Raw genomic sequence first — 21,152 nt, forward strand, 5'->3', positions numbered from 1 at the left:
TGATTTGCTAGGGACAAAGGCTAGTAACAAAAGCCAATAGAAACTACTTGCAGATGCTAGTAGAGGCACACTGTTAGTACAATAGCAGTATAAGATTCAGGACACCAATGTTTTATTTTTAGTTTGTCAGTGGTCCATCCTGGATGTCTACATTGCAGCAGTGACACATATTTTCTTCCTTGCTCATAACAGGTGCCCAGAGAAACAGTTTGGTGTATTACTGTAAAAAAGATGAAGTAATTCAGCACTATGAAAGCACAGGCCTTATCAGTAAAGCTCTCCCTGGAAAGGGAAGTTAATCTCCTAATATACATAAAGAGGTTACAAACATTAAAACACAACATGAAAATTGCCTTCAGGTCAGTATTTCTTACCCAGCAAAAAGAGCTCAGAAAACAGGTTTCTCCTATGTCTCCTTTTTCTTTCCTGAAGCAGCTGCTTCTAGAACCCTGCCCTAGAGCACCTGCATGAGCCTTTAATTGCTATTAACTCTTTTTGTTTCCTGGGGGACTTGGCTAGTCCCCTGTGCATATTATGTGTTAAGAAAACTGATAAAATTTAACAAAATATCATAGTAGGAACTTATTCCAGTGACTCATAGATTGTTTTAGCCCATGCTGCTGCTGTATTCCCCCAAATCAGAGGTTCCCAAACTGTGGGGCATACCACCCTGGGGAGGAGGGGGAGACAGGAACATTTGTGGGGGAGACGTGGGGGGGGGGTACAAACAACCTTCCAAGGGCAAGGAAGTAGGGAAGCCAGTCCAGCTCTGCTGCTGGCCTCAACCCTGGCTGCTGGTCTCAGCTGCCAACCCCACTCCTGGAGCCTTGCACTGCCATTCCCAGTCTCAGCCCTCTTACCATTACATCATTTCCTCCCAGAGCCCAGGTCCTGCTCCTAACCCTGGCTTGGGGAAGGAAATGGACGGGGGTAAGGAAGGGGTTGAGGTAAAAAATTTTTGCTCTACCTCAGCCTTTTTGATACTGTGGTGGGCAATCATGACATGGCATATATGAAGTGGCTTGGTGAAATCTTTTAATCATTTGATACCTGTAACAAACATCCTATGCACACTGTTGCCAACTCTTACAATTTTATCAGGAATCTCATGATATCTTGTGTTTCCTTAAAGCGCCAGCTGCTGGAGTCAACCAAGCCTTCAAGTAAAACTAAAAGTATGTCTCTAGCTTTGTGGTTGTGGAGAAAAGCTTGAACAGGTGACAGGAGTGCATCCTTAAGACTGATAAACAAAAAGGCACATAAAAAGAGCCCAACATTTATTATTTTTTAAAATCTCATGTTTTAAGGCAATCCTCTGATTTGTGAGACCTGATTGACAATTTTGGGAAGCTTTAAAGTGCCAATATTGTATCTTCCTACTCATTCTTTTTAAATCTTCCCTCACCTATTAAGCCTTCCACCCATGACGATGAATTGTTCAGTCTACTCATGTCATGACACCAATAAAAGCAATGCAGCAGAAGAGGCAAAAACCTGGGGACTATCAAAACCTCTAAACTCCCTTTACTTTAGAGCATAAACGTTCTCTTTTGTAGTAAGTAATAATACCTGCCTCTTATACCATGTCTTTCATCAACAGATCTCAAAGTACGTTATGAAAGAGGGCTGTATTAATAGCCCCATTTTATAGATAGTGAAACTGAGGCACAGAGCTCTAAAGTAACTTGTAAAAGGTCACCCAGCAGGCCTGTTGCAGACCCAGGTTACCTAAATACCAGTCCAGGACTCAGACCCTTGTGCAGGCTCTCTAACATGCAAAATAACGATAAGGCTGTCCTTTATAACTGTTCTTGACTCTGTGCACTAGGGTGTAGTGCCCAGAGCAGAGAGACAGACTCAACTCCATGGGACAGGAGCCATTTGTGTAGAGTAAGTGCAGATGGATTTACCCCCCAATCCCTAGAACCTCCCATCTGCACCAAACCGGGATCAGGATTGTAGTGCCAGGGAAGAGGGTGCTGGTGCAGGTGGTCAGTACCCCCTGAGCAGTTTAGTATAGTGCACCCATTGAACTGTGGGTCTGTATCTGTCACAGTATGGAACATGAAGATCGGAGGCTGGCAACTGTGCAAGTGAGAAGATTGTCAGTCAAGTTTATTGATTCACTATGCCTAATCTCAATGTGATATCACTTCATCAGCATGCAGCTCCATTTAAAACAATCTGTTGGAATATTTTTTTTGAGCTAAGGGAAATGAATCATACAAGGAATTCTTAGCACTTTAACATGCCAAGTTTAATTTTGTCTCCATCCTTGCTGTAGGAACTGGTAGTTGGAGACAGAAAGTTACTGCTCTTTTCAGCTCCGTACTAGTAAAAAGGACATACTTTTGCGCAGGAAGTCCGCAAGATAATTAAGGATTACCATTACGATTTTACATACAGAATTCTAAGTAGATGTTCTAATGCCATATTTTTCAAATGTCACCACTAAAAACTAGCATTTGTGCAGAGTTGCCACACTGTGGTATCTGAAGTACTGAAATCAGACCCCACACTTATCACAGAAAATAAGGATGTTACTTCTGATACCACTGCACAATACCTATGGGCAAATGTTGACTTATTAATGGGAACCACTATAGCAAAACACGAACTGTTTCTAGCTAAAATCAAAAAGAATGCTGAGATTTAAACTAGAACTACACAATATATTTAGATCAGACATTAAAGATACTCAATAAGAGTCTCAGGCTAGAGAATTATGTACATTCATGACACTGAAACTGTGTTCATGAACTGCCAGCTCAAGTTGTTTACACAAGTGGGAAGTCCTACTAAGCCAGACTTCCTTGTTCCATCAATAAACTCAATAACTCAATAAATCCCATCTTTTTCCCTGCAAAGACAGGTGAGGTGGGAGGAGCTCTGGAGATTGTAGCCATAAAGGGGGCAATTTTGGATCTATTGCTTTCAGCGTACTTGGTTCCGGCCTAAGCCTCTGATAGTGAAATAAAAGAGTATTTGTCATTGTTTCAATAATAGATGGTAAGCAAATTTTGAAATGTTTGCAGTCCTGGGGTACATTTTTGTCATTATGAGTTTAGAAAATCGGCTTGTAACAAATGTGCATTCAAGGAAAGATTGAGGGCTTAATAGAAGAAAAGTCCTATGTAGTAAATGAAAATAAAGCCAAACTGAGAGGTGGTCAAGTTTCCAATTTTATTCACCTAATGTAAACCTTAAAACAAATTGGTCTTTTGTGGTCTGATGTAGTGAAGAATGATAAAGATACCAGATATGATTAAAAAAGGAGATTGTTCGAGCTTTTCCTGAATAAATAACCTTTAATGGCTTTTCAGTGCTAGCTGCAAGATGGATTTGAAGCATCTAGGGATGCAATTAATAATGTTAATACATGCTAATTACATACTTTAAAATGGCAATAAGAAACATGCATTTAAAAAATCAACAGACTTGATCAATGTCTGATCAATGTGACCTTGCCACATCACATTGTGCTTATACATACTTACCTTCTTTCCTAAAGTACTTTAAGATTTATAAATAAGAAGAATTATATAGATATTAAGTACCAGAATGATTGTTAATTTGGAATTTAGAATCATAGAATTCCAGGGTTGGAAGAGACCAAAGCAGGACCAATCACAACTAAATCATCCCAGCCAGGACTTTGTGAAGCTGGGACTTAAAAACCTCTGGGCTATGTCTACACTGCACATTCTTGCACAAGAAGATATGCAAATGAGGCACAATGATGAATATCGCCATGCCTCATTTGCATACCTAATGAGCTGTCATTTTTGAGCAAGGGGCCTTTGCACAAGAAGGAACTGTCTACACTGCTCCTTGCACAAAACACCCCTCTTGCACAGGGGCCGTTCTGCCACTTACTTTCAGGAAGAACGGCTCATGCGTAAGAGAGTTTTTTGGCACAAGAAGGAGAAGTGTAGAAAGCTCCTTCTTCTGCAAAAGCCCCTTCTGCAAAAATGGCAGCTTATTGGGTATGTAAATGAGGTGCGGGGATATTTATCGCCGCACCTCATTTGCATATCTTCTTGCACAACAATGCGCAGTGTAGACGTAGCTCTAGGGATGAAGATTCCACCACCTCCCTGCATAACGCATTCCAGTGCTTCACCTCCCTCCTAGTGAAATAGTTTCCCCTAATATTCAACCTAGATCTTCTCCATTGTAACTTGCGACCATTGTTCCTTCTTCTGCCATCTGTCACTAATGAGCACAGCCTCTCTCCATTCTCTTTGGAACCCACCTTCAGGATGTTGAAGGCTGCTATCAAATCCCCCCTCACTCTACTCTTCTGCAGACTAAATAAGCCCAAATCCCTCAGCTTTTCTTCATAGGTCATGTGTTCCAGCCCCTTAATCATTTTGATTGACCTCTGCTAGACCCTCTCCAATGCGTCCACATCCTTCCTGTAGTGGGGGGCCCAGAACTGGATGCAGTACTCCAGATGTGGCCTCACCAATGCAGAATAAAGGGGAATAATCACTTCTCTAGAGCTGCTGGCAATGCTCCTTCTAATGCACCCTAATATGCCATTTCCCTTTTTGACTACCAGGGCACACTGTTGCCTCATATCCAGCTTCTCATCCATTGTAATCCCCAGATTCTTTTCTGCAGAACTGCTGCTTAGCTGGTTGGTCCCTAGCCTGTAACAATGCTTGGGATTCTTCCATCTCAAGTGCAGGACTCAGCACTTGTCCTTCTTGAACCTCATCAGATTTCTTCTGATCCAAGCCTCTAATTTTTCTTGTCACTCTGGACCCTATCCCTACTCTCCAATGTATCTATCTCTCCCCCTTGCTTAGTGTAATCTGCAAACTTGCTGAGGGTGCAATCCATCCCCTCATCCAGGTTATTAATAAAGATGTTGAAAAAATCAGGCCCTAGAACTAGTCCTTCGGGCACTCCACTTGAAACCAACCACCAACCAGAAATCAAGCCATTGATCACTACCTATTGTGCCCAACGATCTAGCCAGCTTTCAATCTGCCTTACAGTCCATTCATCCAATCCATACATCCTTAAGCTGCTGGCAAGAATATTATGGGAGACCGTATCAAAAGCTTTGCTAAAGTCAAGGTATATCCCATGTCCACAGAGCCAGTTAATTTCTCATAGAAGCTAATCAGATTGGCATGACTTACCCTTTTTGACTATTCCTGATCACTTTCCCCTCTTCCAAGTGCTTCAGAATGGATTCCCTGAGGATCCCTTCCATTATTTTTCTGGGACTGAGGTAAGGTTGACTGGTCTGTAGTTTCCTGGATTGTCCTTTTTTCCCTTTTTGAAAGATTGGCACAACATTTACTACTGATTCATAAGCAAAACTAGGTCCCAAAGAGATCTCCATATAGCAAATATATATGAGATGAATGCCAAGGGAAAAATATACAACCAAAGGACAGAAACTTAGGACATGTGCTACTGACATTCGCATTTGGTGTGTTCTTGAGCACATTAAACCTCTTGAGACTCAGTATCCCCATCTGTAAAGCAGCACTTTGACCAGTATTACTTGTTTTGCTGCAGGATGGTGTTTTTACTGTACGAGTATAAAGTGTAGCTTTCCTGGCATTGCTGCATCCATGCTTGGAGTATTTTGCCAGTATTGTATACTGCAATTTCGATCCTGCTAAATCACTGAGGGTATGTCTACACTACCCTCCTATTTCGAAGTAGGAGGGTAATGTAGGCATACCGCACTTGCAAATGAAGCCCGGGATTTGAATTTCCCGGACTTCATTTGCATAAGCCGGGCGCCGCCATTTTTAAATGCCGGCTGGTTCGAACCCCGTGCCGCGCGGCTACACGCGGCACGAACTAGGTAGTTCGAACTAGGCTTTCTAGTTCGAACTACCGTTACTCCTCGTGGAATGGTAATCACTAAAAAAGGCATGGGACAAAACCTTTGTAAGAGAGAAATCGCCAGCCCTGCAGTAAGCACAAAAACTATTCTTACTCTCCCTTTTCTTCTTTATCAGTATTCACCCTGGAAAAAGGATCAATCAGCTGTTATAGTGGAGGTCAGCATTAGCCTTTGTCAATAACAAATGAAGAATGTCTTACTGAAGAAAGCACGTATTGTTCCAGTTTTTCCACAACTGTCCTTCAAAGCAATCTGAAGCTTGAGAATCAATAGGGGAAAAACAAAGAGCGCTGTATATGAAATTCTATATCCAGAAGTAAAGCTATTTTCTTTTCATGTTTGGATTAGCACCTTCCCCTTTAAAACAATTTTAGATGCAGTAAATCAGAAAAGGTAGGAAAATGTTTGCTGTTGAACCCTGAGAAATATGAGTTATTGTACATTCTTTTCTAATTGCAGGCTAGATGCATAAAAGAACCACAATACCTGAAATGCAAGAACAATTTTAATATTTCTCCAAGTGGAGAAAAACAAAAATTTGTAAGGAAAACAATATGAATACTTCTTTCAATATCCAATAATGAAAAACAGAGCTACAAGGAAAGTAACAGGTTTCTCTAGCCAAATGAAGCAAGCAGAGTGACACTTGTAAATGATTTATAGTATGTAAGATCACAGCTGTGTTACAAGTCTGAGCCAGCTCATAGTTTGGAGAGTATGTATTCCTATCCTGTTCAGGTTCTTGCACCTCTGTGACAGAGGCATTGGAACAATTTGTATAGTGGAGGTGCTGAAAGATGTTGATCAAAACTGTAAATCCTGTGTATGATGGATACTACTTCAAGCCAGGAGCAGCAACACCCTCCCAACCATAGTTCCAGCATCTCTGACTCTGATACATGAGCTTCTAATATAGATTTGTGTTCATAATGTGGCTAGGATAACATGGCTGTGGAAAAGTGTTAGGTAACCTTAATACAACCTATCATAATACAGTTATTTAACTGAACTGTTCCATTCACACTACACAAACATAACAACAAAACTGAACCAAGACAGACAGCCACACACTGGCAGTTAGGTCTGTAGTTTAAACAAGATTTTAGAGATTTCAGTACGTAGGAACCCATTAGATGGGCAGCTTGAAAAGTGCAGATTTTTTATGTTTTAAAAATTCAAGTGGCAGACAACTTCTTCCAGAGAAGAGGCTATGAGGCTCGGAGTTCCCGGACAAATGGTTTCTCTTTCCCAGTGGAACTCCCATTATAGCCATCTGCAGATGCCATCATAGCCAATGTAGACTATTCCCTTTGCTTATACGTTATTTCCCTTTAAGGGTGAGATTCTAGCCAATCAAATTGTAGTAAAACATTTTGTGTTACATACTGGGCTACAAAACACAATCCAACTGGCTGAAACAATGTCATGTGACCTAATTAGTTTTACAGTCTTATCTTTCTATCTGCCCCCTCTTTTTAATGAAAAAGATTTCCTGATTTAGTAGAACTCGGTGTCCTCTGGACATTACTAGGTCTCCCCCGCCAAGGATTCCTTCATGAGATGAGAATTCTCCATCATTTAGAATGCGCCAAATAATAGGTGGATTCAAAAAATATCTATATACAGTTCTAAGGCACTCAACAAACAAGTATGTATGAGAGCTACACACACAAAAAAAGGCACTGATACTGCCAACATTCAAGGATGTGCTTAATATTACTGCTGTGACTGGTTCCATTGAACTCACAGTAGTAAAAGAAACATGTGTGGGATCCGGGTGCAAATAAGAAAACAAAATCATGAAATATGTGTCCCTGTTTTCATCAGAAAATCAACCATCTCTAATTTGCACCTCTCCCAGGCTTTGTCTTCACTGCAGGGTTTTTGCGCAAGAAGCTTTTTGTGGAAGAGATCGTCCTCAAAAACTTCTTGCGCAAAAGAGCGTCCACAACTCAAAAGTGCATTGCAAAAGCAATGTGCTTTTGCACAAGAGAGCGTCCACACTGCATGGATGCTCTTTCACAAGAAAGTTCTGATTGCCATTCACAGAATGGCCATCAGAGCACCTGTGCTTTTGTGATAGGCTCTTTTTGCACAAGAAACCCCTGTTGAGCAACCACACACACCTTTTTGCACAAGAACTCTTGCACAAAAAAGAGTTATTCCTCATAGAAAGAGATATACCTACAGTGCAAAAAGCTCTCTGTTCTGCTGTTTTACTGTTTTTTACTCAAAAACATGCTTGAGGTGTGGATGCTCCACGGAGTTTTGCGCAAAAACACTGTAGTTTAGACATAGCCTTTGTCCCTGCACTGGGTAAGGACCAAGTTAACCTAGATCGTCCTTGACAAGTGTTTGTTTAACCTCTTCTAATGTTCTACACAATCTTCTTTGGAAGATTATTCCAGTGTTTAAATATCCTGAAGGAAAGGTTTTTAAAAATAATATCTTAGCTAAATCTTCCTTGCTGCAGATTAAACCCATTATTTCTAATTTTAACTTCAGCAGATGTGGAGAACAGCTGATCAACTGATCCTCATCCTCCTTGTATCAACCTTTATATTTGAAGACTGTTTTCAATTCCCATTCTGTCTTTTCCCTAAATTAACATAACCAGGTTTTTTTAATATTTCCTCATAGGGCAGTTTTTACTTTTTATCATTTTTGTTCCTCTTCTTCAGACTCTCTCCAATTTGTCCACATCTTTCCTAAATCGTGGCTACTGGAACAGGACACAATACACCAGCTAAGACTCACCAGTGCCAAACAAAATTGTGTCTCCTGTGTCCTGTGTACAATACTCCTGTGGCTGTGTCTACACTGGCAAGTTATTCTGGAAAATCAGCCGCTTTTCCGGAAAAACTTGCCAGCTGTCTACACTGGCCGCTTGAATTTCCGGAAAAGCACTGACATCCCTTATTTTAAGAGGGATAAGGGATCTTTCGGAAAAGGCTTTATTTTCCGAAAGATCCGCATATAGACTGGCGCTTTTTTCTGGCAAAGCTCCGTGCCGAAAAAAAGCGGCAGCCATTTTTATGCAAATGAAGCGGGGAAGATTTAAATCCCCGCTTCATTAGCAATTGCAATATGTCTAATTTGCATCCCTTTTACGAAAAAGGGATGCACTCTAGATGTAGCTTGTGTGATTTATCCAGGAAAAAACATTCTCAGGTTAATGGAAATGAGTAGTTTAATGTTAAGGCTTTGTGTTAGACTCCAGGCTTAATGAAGTCAGGGTGCAAATTGCTTTTGAGTAGGGAAGAAAAGTGACAGCCTTCTGGAGTGTTGGAGTGTGTTACCAAAATGTACATTCTGAAGGTGGAAAAGAATATAAAAGCATTGCTACTTAACTTCTAAATTCCTTGGTTGCGTCTAGACTCGCATGATTTTACGGAAATACTTTTAACGGAAAAGTTTTTTCCGTTAAAAGTATTTCTGCAAAGAGTGTCTAGATTGGCATGGATGCTTTTGCGCAAAAAGTGCTTTTGTGCAAAAGCATCTGTGCCCAGTATAGACGCGCTTTTGTGCAAGAAAGCTCCGATGGCCATTTTGGCCATTGGGCTTTCTTGTGCAAAAAATTAAGATGCCTGTCTACACTGGCCCTCTTGTGCAAGTATTCTTGTGCAAGAGAGCTTATCCCTGAATGGGAGCGTCAAAGTATTTGCGCAAGAAGCACTGAATTCTTACATTAGAACGTCAGTGCTCTTGTGCAAATTCAAGCGGCTAGTGTAGACAGCTAGCAAGTTTTTGCTGCGCAAAATCTTGCCAGTCTAGATGCACCCCTTGCTTTTAAGCTTTTGAGTGGATCAACTGTGTCCTCACACAACTGTAACTATCATTGTTTGTAACTAACAGAGTTACCCAGCGCAGCCCGGGTTTGGCCCACTGGTAGGGAGGAGGTGGGGGGGAAGGACCACGTAGCCCTCTCGCCGGTGCGCCCCAGGCTGTCCCAGGAAATTGGTAGGGGGCTGGTCTGGGGACATAGAGGTGGACCCACCCAGGAGTTTGAGAAGTGGACCTGGCTTAGGGGTTGGATTTGGGGGAGGGACCCAGCCTGAGGCTGGGGATTGGGGCTGCACATTGGGGCTGCACAGACCTACCCTTGGCCAGCGCTTTCCAGGCCCAGCCTGGTGGAGTAGGGAGGCCTCCCTCACCAGCAGTCCCTCGGGGCTGGAGGTGGGAGTGTGGAGGAAGAGGCAGTGTGTACAGGCTTCCCTCCTCAGCATTCCCCAGTATGGGGAGGCAGGGAGGTAGCACAGGTCTCTACTCCTCAGGCCCAGCTAGAGAGGATGGGGGACGGGGGGAGGAGGGGAGGCAGTGTAAGCCTCCTGCACCAGCACTCCCCAGGCCCAGCCTAGGGCAAGGGGCATGGCCTCCCCCATGCCAGCGCTCCCGAGTCCAGCTCAGGGGATGGAGGTGCACAGGGGTGGCCACAGCATTCACACAGACTAACACAAACCTCTAAAAATATAGAGAGATTTTAGGTTGCCAATTATTGTTTAAATGTATCAAAATAATGATTGTACATGCAATTTTATGTCCTTGTTTGTGGTTTTGTTTTTGTTTGTTTTTTGTGTGTGTGAGGAAGGAGCCTACACATTTTGAGCACTATTCCATATAGGCACTGACTGCAAGATTGGAGCCATAGTTTGGAAAATAGCTGAAAATCTGTATGATCCTTTCTTGAGGACTGTATCTTCACCTGGCTGGGGAGGCTCGTATGCTCCAGTGAACCTGTGAGCTATGCTGGCAGGAGTTTTAACTTCTATTAAGGGCACTTCAGCTGGACATGTCGAGGGACAGATGAAAAGTATCAGAGGGGTAGCCATGTTAGTCTGGATCTGCAAAAGCGACACGGAGTCCTGTGGCACTTTATAGACTAACAGATATATTGAAGCATAAGCTTTCGAGGGCAAAGACCCACCATGCATCTGATGAAGTGGGTCTTTGCCCACAAAAGCTTATGCTCCAATACATCTGTTACTCTATAAGATGAAAAGTAGTTCTTTGACCCTTGAAACTGGGGGTTGAATGATAGGCCATTAACCTAGTCTCATATAAAAGTTAAGATTTAGAAACACAGTGGGGTAGCCATTCTATCAAACAGCATGATTGGCAAGGATGGACTTGTTCATGGCCCAAGTGACATCTGATGGCACAGGAAATATTCAGATTCAGAATTCATATAATAAAATAACATTTGTCACAGCAAGTGTAATATGTTTGTTTTTATTGAAGAAATAAACTTTCAAAGACCAATGGAAAAAATAATTTATTGCAGTTTCTTTTACACATTAGCATGAAACATTTATACATATATTTTTGGGCTGAAAAGATACACTATAGACAAACTTTTATTTTTCACACAAGTAATTGTACTGTACTAACATAATTGTATAAAGCAACTATTTGAAAAATATCATAGAGCTAAGACTGAACATATTATTCCAACAGCAATGCCCTTTACACTGAAGCTAACATAATTATTCCTGACTTTTGTCTAGAACATTATAAAATTCTTCTAAGGACTGAAACAAAAACATTTCTGAAAACTAAAGACACAAAAAATAAAAGGCTTGCTTGATTAACTTGTCCCAGTGCTGTGCCTTTATATGTTTATGGTTGAAAGGAAAAGAACCAAAGCAACATTGAGTGGCATAACATTTTGCAGCAAGTCAGCGGCATTCAGTGAATATGAATCAATGAAAAATAAATGGAAAGTGAGCAGCATTTGGATAGAATTACATTTACACACAATTCAAATTGCAGTATTAGATGACCAACCCCCTCTTTTGAATATAGAAAATGTATATATAGTATATCCAGGTGAAAATTGTACAATAACATCAAAAGAACTGTTGTTTTCACAATACTTATTAGCACAGTGTTTCAAGTGTTGTTCCCAGGAGGAACTGGAGTGCCACATGCTGGCATATTGAAGGAAAATGGATAGCATTAATAAGATAGCTTTTATAATCATGATGAAGACAATGAGCACATGTGAGAAGCACCAAATTAAAAGGGTTAGTTATGGCACACACATTGCATAATGTCATTCAGCACTATCCGATGTTCAGGGCACAAAAAAAGTTACGTGTCCACAAAAATGGCTTGGAAAACATATCCACAGCAAAAACACGATGTCAAAAACTGAGGCAAATACGAATCTGCAGGAAAGCAGTGAATATGATATTTTCAGAATAGGGCAAATAGACAAATGAGAAATGCAAAGTGAAGTATTACCCACAATTCATCATTACTACCAGACCAGTAAGCTGTTTGGGACACAGCATTGCACCCTATCCAGCGTCCTCTTCCTCTTCCCCCAGCTCAGTAAACATCTTGCTTTATTTCCTTGAGTGCATGTAAGGAAAGTTTGAGAAATGAGGGATTTTCTTTGAAAGAGTGATGTGACATTCAGTGACAAAAAAGTTTGATACATTTCATTCCAGCTTTATTATAAATAATAATGAGAGTGAGTAATGGGGATATTGTTGTGCCAGGATCCCGGGCTCTGAGTACCTTATTAGCAGGATTAAGACAATTCCATAGTTAGGCAGCAAGTTGCCCTAATTTGTCCCTCACTATCTAAGGCTGCTGTGATACTTGTGACAGAGAAGGCATAGGACTATCCAGTCACAGAGTCCCTACAGCCATTCATGCTACACCATCTGAGGTTAGAGAGAATGCTGCTTGAGATCAGAATGGGGAACCAGCACAGTGAGGAGTAAGCCCTGGTCTATACTAGGGAACTATTTCGAAATAACTCCCCTTATTTCGAAATAACATTTTTTGATGAGTACAGGATCTTTCGAAAAAGGGTTTCTTTTTCAAAAGAACCATATCTAGATGGCGGTTTCACTTTCAAAATACCCATTTTCAAAAGAATGCGCGGCTGCCATTATGCAAATGAAGAACAGAAAATTTAAATCCTAGCTTCATTTGCAATTTCGATCTGTCTAATTTACATTCCTCTTTCGAAAGAGGGATGTAGTTTAGACATGCCCCATCAAGCCTGTAATTTCAAAATAACGGGCTGGTTATTTCAAAATAATAATTCCTGCTTTCCACGAGGAATAACATTTATTTTGAAATAGTTATTTCAAAATAGCGGTAGTGTGGGTTGCAATTTCAAAATAACTACTCCCCAGAGTCAGTCAAAGTAATTACTCCCCAACATGTCCATATTAAAAAAGCCTGCCTTGGACTTGTTTTGAGACTTCCCTGTAGCATAGGCACACTATTTCGAAATACTTATTTCGGGAGTTATTGTTTTAAAATAAGTTACCTCAAAAATAAATTTCCTAGTGTCGACATGCCCTAAGTGAAGACACTCTGAAAATGGGAAACACGGAGTAGGAGGCATCTGGAGGGATAATACTTACATCAGTTGCCTTCAACATGGTGGATGTTATATTAAGGAACCAATATTTTTATTCCCAATTCCTTTTACTTTGGCTGCAGTTTCCTCCCATTTTTGAATGTTGTAAACCAGAAAGGTAAAAATAAATACCTGAGCTTTTCTATTAACTGGACAATCCTACTCTGTGTTTTTAAAATAAACCTCCCTGTCAGAAGTGAAGCAGCAGCTGCACTTTGTTCTAAAAACACAAAAACAAGGGCATCAGGAACTGAAAACAAAAGATAGAGCCAGAGCCACTGGTGCCAATGCTCAGTTCAGACCATGAACGGTGGGTATCATAGGCAGGAGAAGGCATTTCTTTCTCAAATTGCCTCACCTGGCCTCACCCATGCTCCACTGGAATTCCCCAGGCCTCCTTCCCCAGCCTGTTGTTGCAGTGCCAGAGGATGAGGAAGATAGGCTGGGGTCCACACTGCATGTCCTTCCAGCACCGGGGCACTTCTGGCCATCCAACACTAGGGCTGGACAGTCAGCTGTGGGGCTGGGGTATTTTGGTTAGGGGGCTAGCAATTAGGCATGGCACAGGGAGCCTGAAGCCCACCTCCCAGTTCTTCTCTCTGGTGCTCGGGACCAGGTGAGACTGGGGCCATACTGCCATTGGTTTTCTGGAGCTTTAGGGCTGGGGGAAGCTGGGGACATGCTGTCTGCTGGCTCTTCAGAGCTCCAGTGCAGAAGCAGACTGGGGATGTGCTGCTCGTTGTTTTTCCAGAGCTCACAGGCTCTCCGCAGCTTTGAAGCAGGCTGGGGCCATGCCACCTGATGGAGCTCTGGGGATGAAGGAAGCTGGGGCTGCACTGTCCCAGGCTGGGGGTTCTATCCTGGGCAAGGAGCAAGAGGGGGAGAGCTGAGCAGGGACCAGCAGCCACCACAGTGAGGGGTCTGGGCTCTGGTAGGCACATCAAGTGGAAGGGGCAGAGCTGGAGGGCCGGCTTCCCCAAGTCATGGGGACATTCATCGCCCATGGTTCAGATGTGGGCCTAAAACTGTTGGGTAGAAGAAAGTGCTTAGGGGGAAAACAGAAAAAAGAATACAAAATGCAAGCAAATATTGGTGCTTGGAATATGTAATACTGTAATATGTCAGCGGCTGACATCACTTAGTGATGCTAGAAAAGGGATCTAAACATCTAGTCAACTACCCGATAAGCCTAGACTTTTCGGATAGTAGAGCCGTTACTCAACTAGTCACTTCCCACCCGCCTGCTGTTTCTGTATAAGAGGCAGCAAGGGTGGGGAACAGGAGCTGGTGCAGCAGGGAGCCGACTTAAAAACTGGTTCCACCCCCCAGCATCATCTCTGCAGGGGGGCAGAGGAGGCAGAGGTTCAGTGGGAGTAAGGACATGAGTTGGGTCCTGATTGCTGTGCCTTTGCCTTTTAAATATAGTAAGAGTCCTAGGCTTTTCAGTCCCCACTCAACCCAGGTTCCCTGCTGCACCTCTTCTTTTTCATTGTAGTAAGAGCTGCAAGCAGCTCTTACTACATTTAAAAGGCAGAGGCACTGCCAGGATAGCAAGCGCCCCACTCCCACCCCCTTGTTGACTAATTGAGTAGTCAATGGAAATTCCATCAACTACTCAATTAGCTGATTAATCGAAATTTAACATCCCCTAGTGATAAGCTGCTATAACTCACATTGCTATGTACTGATGCTTTAGGTTACGTCTACACTACAGGCTCCTTGCACAAGAAGCCTTTTGCACTAGAGTTTTTGCACAAAAACTTGTTGCTCAAGAGCACGTTCACACCTCCACACTGCTGGACACTCTTGCGCAAGAAAGCTCTGATGGCCATTCTGTGAATGGCTATCAGAGCACCTGTGCCTTTTTCCATACATGCCTTCTTGCGCAATAGCTGGAACGCTAAAAGCAGTTATGCCTCAGAAAAGGAGGTTTACCTATGGCGGAAAAAGCTCTCTGTTCTGCCATTTATCTTCCCATTTAATTGTGCAAGAGCTCATCTGAGGTGTGGACGCTCCCCAGGTTTTTGCGCAAAAATCTTGTGATGTAGACATAGCCTGAGAAACTCAGGGTCTTTTAAAGTCTGGCACAAAATCTTGATCTACTTGTTGAAAACATTTACTTCTTGTGTTAATTATTGTGATCTAATATAAAATGTTATAAATTAGGAGAAGGTGAGTTTCATCACTGCCTTCTGGGATAAAGAGAATGGACATGGCATATTACCAACATGAATCAATCAATCAGAATCAGAGATAATGGAGGTGAAAAAGATTTTAAGAAATCTTTTAAATATGTAATTCATTCTATGACGCACTCCTTGCAACATGCAGGAAAGTCCCTACTAGATGGTAGAGAGAAGAGGTGGGTGAGGTAATATTGTTTATTAGACTAACTTCTGTTAGTGAGACAGGCATGCTTTTGAGCTTGCACAGAGCTCTTCTGTGATGGGAGGAATCTTACTGAACAGGAACACTGTATTTGTGTGCATCTGTATTTAGGGAAAAGCTGAAACAAAACAATCCCTGTCTTTTACCAGGCAAGGAAATAATCCTATTGGTCTATCAGAGTCTGAAGGAAACTGTACCCTGTGTTTGAGACATGTCTGAGAATTCTAGGTAAATTTATCATAAGAAGCAGAAGACATTTATGTAGCACATGGTCTGAGTCAGACCTAGAGGCATTGTTCTTTCCAGAATACAACTTAGTTTCCCTTCTTCTGGGAGGAAGGTATAAAGCCTATTCTCCACCACACATTCTTTTGGGGCAGCAATTTGCATAGGCTACATTTAAAGAAACTGTTAGGTCAGCTATCCAGAAAGAGACTGAATAGAACTGAAAAGCATGTGTTGTCCTACGATAAAGAGTGCTACAATGCTTGGTAAAACAGATAACTTGGGGTGTGTCTACACTAGCCCCCTAGTTCGAACCAGGGAGGCTAATGTAGGCATTCGAAGTTGCAAATCAAGCCTGGGATTTAAATATCCCTCGCTTGATTTGCATCTTTCCAGTCGGTCGCCATTTTTGAAATTTACAAGTCCGGACTAACTGCCTGCGTCTACATATGGCAGGGACCCGGTAGTTCGAATTAAAGCCCTAAATCGAACTACCTGTTAAACCTCATTCCAGGAGGAATAACAGGTGGTTCGAACTAGGGCTTTAATTCGAACTACCGGGTCCCTGCCGCGTGTAGATGCGGGCAGTTAGTCCGGACTTGTAAATTTCAAAAAATGGCGACCGGCCGGGAAGATGCAAATCAAGCGCAGGATATTTAAAACCCAGGCTTGATTTGCAACTTCGAATGCCTACATTAGCCTCCCTGGTTCGAACTAGGAGGCTAGTGTAGGCATACCCTTAGTTATAACATTTATCTCCGGAGTGAAATAATGTTATGTATAATGCATACAATGGACAGCCCATTACAATATTACATATATAATGGTATCCTAAAGATACTAGATTCTATTTCCTATTCATGTTTTAGAAATAGCTAATGATTTGTGAAAGGGTAAATGAAAATGAGTCAGTAGAGCAATTCATTTATTTTAGTCAGTTGTCAATTGTTAATCATTTATCTTACAGTAGCATCCAGCCTTCTGAGCAAAGGCCTGGGAACCAGCTGCTCCTCAGCTGGTATAACATCCCTGACTGTGGCTATAAGCAAGTTACTTTCAGCCAAAATGTCAAAAGTTGCCATTAGTGATGAGTTTCTCAGTTATGGAGAGTGCAATTTGAAACACCTTGGACCTAGTTTTCAGAAATGCTAAACTCCTGTGACTCTGTAAAAGCTGCAGGTACTTAATGCTCCTAGAAATCAGGCCCAAGATGTCTCTAGCTGTGTTCCTTTGTCTCGGTTCCTCCTCTATAAAAGAGGATTTACAATGTTTTCTTTACCTACTTATCTCTTAAGGGGGTTGGGAAAATGAATAGGTTAGTGTTAATAAAAAGCTGATAATTGCTACATAATATAAATGATAAATATTATTAATATCAGCAGTAGCCTTGATTATATGAACCCTTTAAAAACCACTTTAAATAACTGTTCAGGCTAGAGTGGCTAGTACACACATGGTTATGAATTCCTCTCTAACGCTACATTTAAATACAAGTGCTTTGTTAAATAGGATCTCTATTGTTTTTAAGTTAGGAAAAAATGTTTTGATAAAACTCTTTTACTTCTGACTATGGATCTCAAGTGGAAATGTCAGCCATATGAAATTATGGTATATTCTCAGTTGGTATAAAACACAAATATCAAAGTATCATCAAATGGAGGTGCATAGAATATTCATAAAAGTCACAGAGTCTGTGCTAAGGACTATAAATAAGTTCTAGAGAAAATACAGAATTTTCCCTGAAGTATATTGCCCTAGAATAAGAAATATCAACTTTTAGTATGTACCATTAAAAATCACCATTTGATTGTTCTAATACCTGCAGTAAGAACGGAGAGTAAAATTTGCAAAATGACTAAGTGGCTTAGCAGCCTAAGCCCTATTTTCAAAAGAGATTTAGGCTCTTGGAGTCTAAGTCCCATAGGGTATGTCTACACTACCCCGCTAGTTTGAACTAGGAGGGTAATGTAGGCATACCGCACTTGCAAATGAAGCCCGGGATTTGAATTTCCCGGGCTTCATTTGCATAAGCGGGGAGCCGCCATTTTTAAAACCCCGCTGGTTCGAACCCCGTGCAGCGCAGCTACACGGGGCTCAAACTAGGTAGTTCGGACTAGGATTCTATTCCGAACTACCGGTACACCTCGCACGGGGTTCGAACCAGCGGGGTTTTAAAAATGGCGGCTCCCCGCTTATGCAAATGAAGCCCGGGAAATTCAAATCCCGGCTTCATTTGCAAGTGCGGTATGCCTACATTACCCCGCTAGTTCGAATTAGCGGGGTAGTGTAGACATACCCATAGACTCTGAATGAGGTTCCTGCTGCCGTGGCGGTTGCAGGAGGGTGTAAGACTGCTGCTGCTGCACCAGCCTCCTCCCCAGTGGTCCCCAAAGCCACATCCTTGGGGACTGGGTGCCATAGGGGGCAGAGAGTGGGGCAATAGTGGGAAGGGATGGGGCTTAGGAGCCAGTAACAGACAGCCCACCCTAACCCTCTGGGAATACCAGGCCGGATTGCACAATCTTTCCTTCTTCATGTGGAGAAACCCTGTTGCATAGGACCCTATTGTCTTCAGTATGGAGTCTACCCAGAGGTAGTTGCTGGACTGGCATAAAAAAGGAGATACACTGCATACAGGCAAATGAAGAGTTTTCAAATGGCACTAACTATACGTGTCACTTCAACAGAGATGTACTGTACATTACTAAGTCTAATATTTTAGAGAAATCTGTAAGGAGAGATAAATATTTAAACACTTGGCACTCCCTCAAGGACTTTTTTAAAATACAAAAGTATTTTTTTAGAGAATGCATAAACAACAAAGATAAATAATCAAGACCTTTAATCTGCTGTCAAGATTGTAAACACATTAATTCAACAACATTTTACAAAATGGTCCATTTCTCGTAGGGAACATTTAGTTTTGCAAGTGAAAATGGTTCTCAGTGGTTTAGATTAAACTTGTGTTTATTCCTTGTTTTAAAGAAGAATTACTCTTTGATTAGTCATACCTCTGTCTCTGTACTCTTTCTGGACAAAAACCAAACTTGCATTGGTTCTTTTTTACCCTTCATGGAAACCGGGCCTCTGTGTTCCAGGTGGAATTGTGGATCTGAATTTTCTGGTGACATAAGACACCTGCAATTAAAAACAAACAGATTACAGCCAGACATACATACACACATACATACGCACACGAAAACAGAGAAAACATTAAACATGCTACATCTGAGGACACATTAATTGCACTGACAGGCAATATTATAGACCTGGCTTAACATAAATAATTGGACATGCGTGAGGACTCATTCCTTGGGACACAGGATTAGGGAGATAAATCAATCAGCAGACTGGAAAAAAGAACGTCAGTATTACCTAAAATAAGGGGGAGCCATTCACAATGGACAAGGTAACAATGAATAAAACAAGCTTGGAACGTAAGATGAGGAAAAAAGTAAGTCATACAGGAACAATAAGGCTATGTCTACACTGAAGGCTTTTTGCTTTTTGCGCAAAAACTTGCAGAGCATCTACACTGCACACGTGTTCTTGTGCAAGTAAATTTACAGTAAAGCATTAGAAAAGAGGGCTTCTTGTGCAAGAGTTATTCCTCTCCCCATGAGGAATAAGCCCCCTGTGCAAGAAGGCAGAGTGAGCAGGCAACAGGGGTTTCTTGCGCAGGAAACCCCTATGGCTAAAATGGCCATCAGAGCTTTCTTGTGCAAGAGAGCATCCACAAGGCCATGGATGCACTTATGCAAAAGCACATATCTTGCACAAAAGCACATGCAGTGTGGACATGCTCTTGCACAAGACCTTTTGTGCAAGAACTCTTGTGCAAAACAGTTCTTGCACAAGAAGCCTACAGTGTAGACATAGCCTAAGCGTACAGAACATTCTGTAAGGGGATGGCTTCCTACAAAGTAACCAAGGCAATCCCAAAATGTGTAATGAAATGTATTGTTAATGCAATGAAATGTGTAACTGCAAATAAAGGAAGAAGTTTGCAGCATAACTTTGGATGTGTGGTACTGCTATACCAACCCTACACTTGAGTCTGGTCATCTCAGTATAGCTTTGTTGCATGCCAAATAAAGAAACCCAAGTGACAAGCCTTGTGTCAGAATATATTCTTAGGCAACCTGAGTGGAAGATGTGTCAGAGGAATCCCAACAAATATCTTAAGGCAGGTATCATGTCTCACCACAAATTCCTGTGGCTCAATATATTTGTTTCCTATGGAAATAGTGATCTCTGGTCATGCAACTTGTCCCAACACTGCACGTAAATGCATGTGCTATAATGTACTGAATGGAATTGTCACTATCACTTCTAAAGTTACTTTAAGGATACATTGATAAAGTTGTATCTTCTGAAATTCTTATCAAGAAGGGGTTCTGCATTTCTTACCTGTAGGTGTACTCAGAAACGTTGATTTTTCCCTTTTCTCCGGTGGTTTCTGTTCTGCTCGTTAGATTAACAGTGTTTCCAAAGAGACAGTAGCGTGGCATCCTTTGGCCTATGACACCTGTAACCACCTCTCCAGTGTGGATGCCTATTGTTATCTTTAACAAGAAAAAGCAAGCTAGAATATTTATAGTTCAACATAAATTTTACTAACTTGATGTTTCCAACTAAACACATATACTATACATTCCCTAAACGTTAGAGCTTATTTTTCATGAGTCACCAGTCTTGATTCTTTATCGCCTTACATTACACCACATAGACTGAGTGTAAAATGCTATTCATTCAGAATGGTTGCATTCTACATCCACTTTGCACAGGTATACATGATGTCACAAGGTGAAAGGCAGTGGGAAATTAGGCTCCCTTTTTTGTACAAGAGAAATACCACTCTAAGGGCCACAGAGGATCACATTCACAGATTCAGCAGAGAAGAATTATCTTGTCACGGGATACTGATAATCACAGGCTCTTGTAGGATGCCCACTCCACAAATCCTGGTGCAGGAATATGTTGGTGGTGCAAGATGGAGGTTGCAAGCCACAGTGAAAGCAGTCAGGGAGATTCTGTGGATTCTGTGTGGCAGTGCCACCTGTAGGAGCTCTCCAGGACTATCTAAACTACATCAGGTGCTGTTTCAACTTTTGTAGCAGCCCACATCTAGGACACAAATGAGGCTTCATGCCACCATACTCCCTTGTCCAGGCTCTGTGTTTTATGTTGCACCTCCCCAAAGAACGAGTGAAAGAACACACTAATTGATTTTAATGATTTGTGAGTGTAACTCACAGCAGAATTTGACCACTGTGCATGTTA

At 41.7% G+C, this 21,152-nt stretch overlaps 1 protein-coding gene across 2 annotated transcripts in view; it reads right to left on the reverse strand.

The window, feature by feature from the left end:
* Positions 1-11,132: 11,132 nt before the first annotated feature.
* Positions 11,133-21,152, reverse strand: part of GUCY1B1 (guanylate cyclase 1 soluble subunit beta 1) — a 69,547-nt gene continuing 59,527 nt past the window's right edge. The window contains exons 12-14 of one of the 2 annotated variants that reach the window (XM_075930115.2): positions 20,280-20,434; positions 18,881-19,007; positions 11,133-12,042 (exon numbers count right to left, since the gene is read on the reverse strand). In XM_075930115.2, coding sequence (XP_075786230.1) covers positions 12,019-12,042; positions 18,881-19,007; positions 20,280-20,434 — 306 coding nt within the window. In that variant the 3' untranslated portion in view covers positions 11,133-12,018. Of the gene's footprint in view, positions 12,230-18,880; positions 19,008-20,279; positions 20,435-21,152 lie in introns of both variants that reach the window. The other variant, XM_075930114.2, reaches the window with a different exon arrangement.

The sequence above is a fragment of the Pelodiscus sinensis genome, chromosome 4 (assembly GCF_052426305.1).
Source record: "Pelodiscus sinensis isolate ZL-2025 chromosome 4, ASM5242630v1, whole genome shotgun sequence".
Classification (NCBI taxonomy): Eukaryota; Metazoa; Chordata; order Testudines; family Trionychidae; genus Pelodiscus; species Pelodiscus sinensis.